At 60.7% G+C, this 3,859-nt stretch overlaps 1 protein-coding gene across 1 annotated transcript in view; it reads left to right on the top strand.

Annotated features, from left to right (window-relative positions):
* The window catches only part of SND1 (staphylococcal nuclease and tudor domain containing 1), a gene marked incomplete at both ends in the record, with an annotated part of 13,931 nt that overhangs the window by 7,360 nt on the left and 2,712 nt on the right, over positions 1–3,859 (top strand). The window contains 3 exons of the mRNA XM_010002323.1: positions 1,663–1,741; positions 3,364–3,524; positions 3,716–3,807. Coding sequence (XP_010000625.1) covers positions 1,663–1,741; positions 3,364–3,524; positions 3,716–3,807 — 332 coding nt within the window. The remainder of the gene's footprint in view (positions 1–1,662; positions 1,742–3,363; positions 3,525–3,715; positions 3,808–3,859) is intronic.

Genomic DNA, 3,859 nt, shown 5'->3' with positions numbered 1-3,859 from the left:
TCTCAAACCTCTTTCCCAACCCAAACCAGTTCCATAAGTGCAGGTCACAATTACCTCCATGCTCATTCCTGAGCTTCCAGTTTGCTCCTGCACTGGGGGGCTGGGAAGCCCTTTGGGATGGGGAGCTCTGCAGTGGGGGGATCATCCTCTTGGAAAGCTGCAGCTCTCCATGTTCCCACTCCAGCTGGATGCCCAGCAGGTCCCCAGGGCAACGTCTGCAACAAATGAACCTTGAAAGGGTTTTTGCTGTTGGGTGACAGGGGGATCAGTGTGGTGCTCCTGCTCAGTCACCTGCAGCCTTGTTGCCTGCCACCTCCAGAGCTCTTCTGCTCTGCCTCCTGTGTGGGTGTCACTGGTACCTCCCAGCCTGTCACTCCGTGGAGGGGAGGGATGAAGCAGCCAGTGTCTCCTGATGGAGTTTGTCAGGGTTTAAATGCTTTGAATGTGGAAAGGCTGTGACAGCTTCTCTGGCAGCCCTGGGGGCTGGGGAGGGGCTTAGGGGGGCTTTGGAGGGCTGGGGTCTTGCTGTCACTTGCTGGTGGCAGCTGAGCCAGAGCAGAGGGGCTGGGGAAGGGTCGGGGGTCCTGGCAGTGCTCTGCCCCCCCTCCCCAGCACCCCCCACTGCTGCCTGGGGCTGTTCAGTCCTCCCTTCTCCATGGGCAGCCAGAGGTTTCTCTCAAGGGATTCTGCCTGAATCCTCCTGTTGAGCCCCTGGCCCAGGATCCCACCTGGACCACTTGTCCTCAGGCTCCCAGTGGCTGTTAAACCTCCTGTTTCCCTGCAGGGGAATGATGGAGCCAGGGGATGGAGCCAGGGGATGGAGCCAGGGGATGTTGGACTCGATGATCTGAAAGGTCTTTTCCAACCAGAGCTATTCTGTGTGCAGAGCTGCCTGGTGCAGGTCTTGTCTGGTGCAGCCTTCCTTGGAAATCTGGAGAGCCCCTTTGGTGCTGGGAGGGGATTGCCCACCTCCCCTGGGCACTGGGGATGTCCCCTTTCCCATGGAGACCATCCTGGGTCTTTTGGATGCAACCTGGATGTGTCCCCCATTCTTTGCAGTGCATCAGAGCAAGGACCTTCCTGCTTGTTTAGCCCTGGCCTGGGGAAGGGGCTGAGGGAGTTGGGGTGTTCAGCTGGAGGAGGTTCCAGGGAGACCTGAGAGCAGCTCCCAGTGCCTGAAGGGGCTCCAGGAAAGCTGGGGAGGGACTTGGGACAAGGGCAGGGAGGGATGGGAGCAGGGGGAAGGGTTTCCAGCTGGCAGAGGGAGCTGGAGCTGAGATGGGAGGGAGCAATTCTGGGCTGTGAGGGTGGGGAGAGCCTGGCCCAGGTTGCCCAGGGAAGCTGTGGCTGCCCCATCCCTGGGGGTGTTGAAGGGCAGGTTGGATGGGGCTTGGAGCAGCCTGGGCTGCTGGGAGGTGTCCCTGCCCATGCAGGGGTGGCACTGGGTGGGATTTGGGGTCCCTTCCCACCCAAACCACTCCATGACTGTGCTGGGACTCCACTGCCGGGACACTGGGCCGGTGACAGGAGCCTTTTGCCCCAGGTTGCCCCAGCACTGGTGGACTGGAATTGCTTTGGGAGACCTTTCCAGAGCCGAGCTCTGTGTGTCCCTGCCCTGCTGCTGGTGGCTCCTCTATTGACTCTTCTCCTCTCTCTCCACAGACACGAATGGGGAGAACATTGCAGAGTCCCTGGTGGCCGAGGGGCTGGCGTCGCGCCGGGAGGGCATCCGAGCCAACAAGTAGGTGCAGGGCCCAGCCCTGCCCAGCATCTGCCCTTCCCTGCTGGGAGCAGAGCTGGGATCCTGAGCCAGGGACCCTGGGATCCTCTTGGGACCCTGGGCCAGGCTGGTGTCCCCACCTGGTGTCCCAAGGGTGACCCTTTGTCTTTAGGATTGGGGTGACGAAGGGGTGGGGAAGGGGAACCAGGTGTGTCCTTGAGCTGAGTGCAGAGCTGTGGCTGGGGGCTGCAGGGCAGGACATTGAGCAGGTTGTTCAGCCTGGAGAAGAGAAGGCTCCAGGGAGAGCTGAGAGCAGCTCCCAGTGCCTGAAGGGGCTCCAGGAAAGCTGGGGAGGGGCTTGGGACAAGGGCAGGGAGGGATGGGAGCAGGGGGAAGGGTTTCCAGCTGGCAGAGGGAGCTGGAGCTGAGATGGGAGGGAGAAATTCTGGGCTGTGAGGGTGGGGAGAGCCTGGCCCAGGTTGCCCAGGGAAGCTGTGGCTGCCCCATCCCTGGGGGTGTTGAAGGGCAGGTTGGATGGGGCTTGGAGCAGCCTGGGCTGCTGGGAGGTGTCCCTGCACATGCAGGGGTGGGACTGGGTGGGGTTAAGGTCCTGTCCCACCCAAACCAGTCTGGGATTCCATCATTCTGTGCATGATGTCCAGTCCTGTGCTAACTGGGCTGCACCAGCCCCATCACACTGGTGGGGCAGCCACAGCTTCTCTGGGCAACCTGGGCCAGGGTCTCCCCACCCTCACACTAAAGAACTTCCTCCTCATGTCCAACCTAAATCTCAATACCTCTTGGAGGGTCTTGCTGCTCCCTGTTTGCCTTCCTAATTTGAAGGGTGTGTTAATTATTGGGTGCATGAGGTGACTCAGCTGCCTGGGTGCTTCTGCAGTGAATCTGGGGTTCCTCAGGCTGCAGCTTTGCCCCGAGCTGTAGAATGCAAACATATAATTGAATTTATTTAAGGATTTGTGACCACAACAGGGTAGGACTGGGAGAGGGCAACCTCCAGCATGCACATGGCTGGGGACAGTCTGTGGTTTGGTACAGCCAGGGGAGGTTGAGGTTGGATCTGGGGAACAATTCCTGCCTGGCAAGGGTTGTCAGGGCCTGGCCCAGGCTGCCCAGGGCAGGGGGGGAGTCCCCATCCCTGGGGGGGTTTCCAAGCCCTGGAGATGGTGCTGAGGGACATGGTTTAACCACTAGACTTGGCAGAGTTGGGTTAGTGGTTGGTAGAGTCAATGATCTCAAAGGGCTTTTCCAAGCAGAACCACCCTGTGGATCCTCCCAGAGGATGCTCTGCTGTGCCAGGATTCAGGGCCACCTTTCCATGGAGGTGCACAGAGCAGCCCTTGAGGAGGCTCCTCCCTGACCCCCCAGGGATGGTGCTTCCCACGTTGGGTGTCTGGACACGGGTGGTGCTGCCTCTGTACTGGTGGAACTGGGTTTGGTTGGCTGTGTGTTGGTGTCAGGAGCACGTGGCAGGGCTGAGCAGCTCACCCAGCCCTGCCTGCTCGAGGGGTGAGCGATCAGAGTCACTGAAGCACCCGGAGAAGCGCCCGGAAGGTGCATCTTCCTGGTGATCAAACCCGCAGGAACCAGCAGTATCCTCACTCTGTCTCCTCCTGTCCTTGCAGCCCCGAGCAGAGCAGGCTGGCAGAGCTGGAGGACCAAGCCAAGAGTGCCAAGAAGGGGATGTGGAGCGAGGGAACAGGTTCCCACACCGTCCGGGACCTCAAGTACAGCATCGAGAACCCCCGGCACTTTGTGGACTCCATGCACCAGAAGCCAGTCAATGGTAAAGTGACACCAGCCCTGGGTGCTGGGGTCACCCTGCCCACCCTCTGCTGGCCCTTGGGGCTGCCTGCCTGCTCCCTGCTCCTGGGGTGCTTCTCCTGGCACCCTCCCAGCGTGGGGAGCTGGCTCTGCCCTGTGGCTCCCACCAGGCCCCCCTGCAGCAGGACCAACCCCTCTGCTTTTGCTCCACAGCCATCATAGAGCACGTGAGGGATGGCAGTGTGGTGAGGGCCCTTCTGCTGCCCGACTACTACCTGGTCACTGTCATGCTCTCGGGGATCAAGGTGAGACCTGGCCCTGGCATGCTCTGCTGTCCCCCTGGCAGCCTCTTCCCTC

Source organism: Chaetura pelagica, unplaced genomic scaffold (assembly GCF_000747805.2).
Source record: "Chaetura pelagica isolate M959 unplaced genomic scaffold, ChaPel_1.0 scaffold1987, whole genome shotgun sequence".
Lineage (NCBI taxonomy): Eukaryota > Metazoa > Chordata > Aves > Apodiformes > Apodidae > Chaetura > Chaetura pelagica.
The sequence above is the reverse complement of the archived record's forward strand: the minus strand, read 5'-3'. Positions and strand labels throughout refer to the sequence as shown.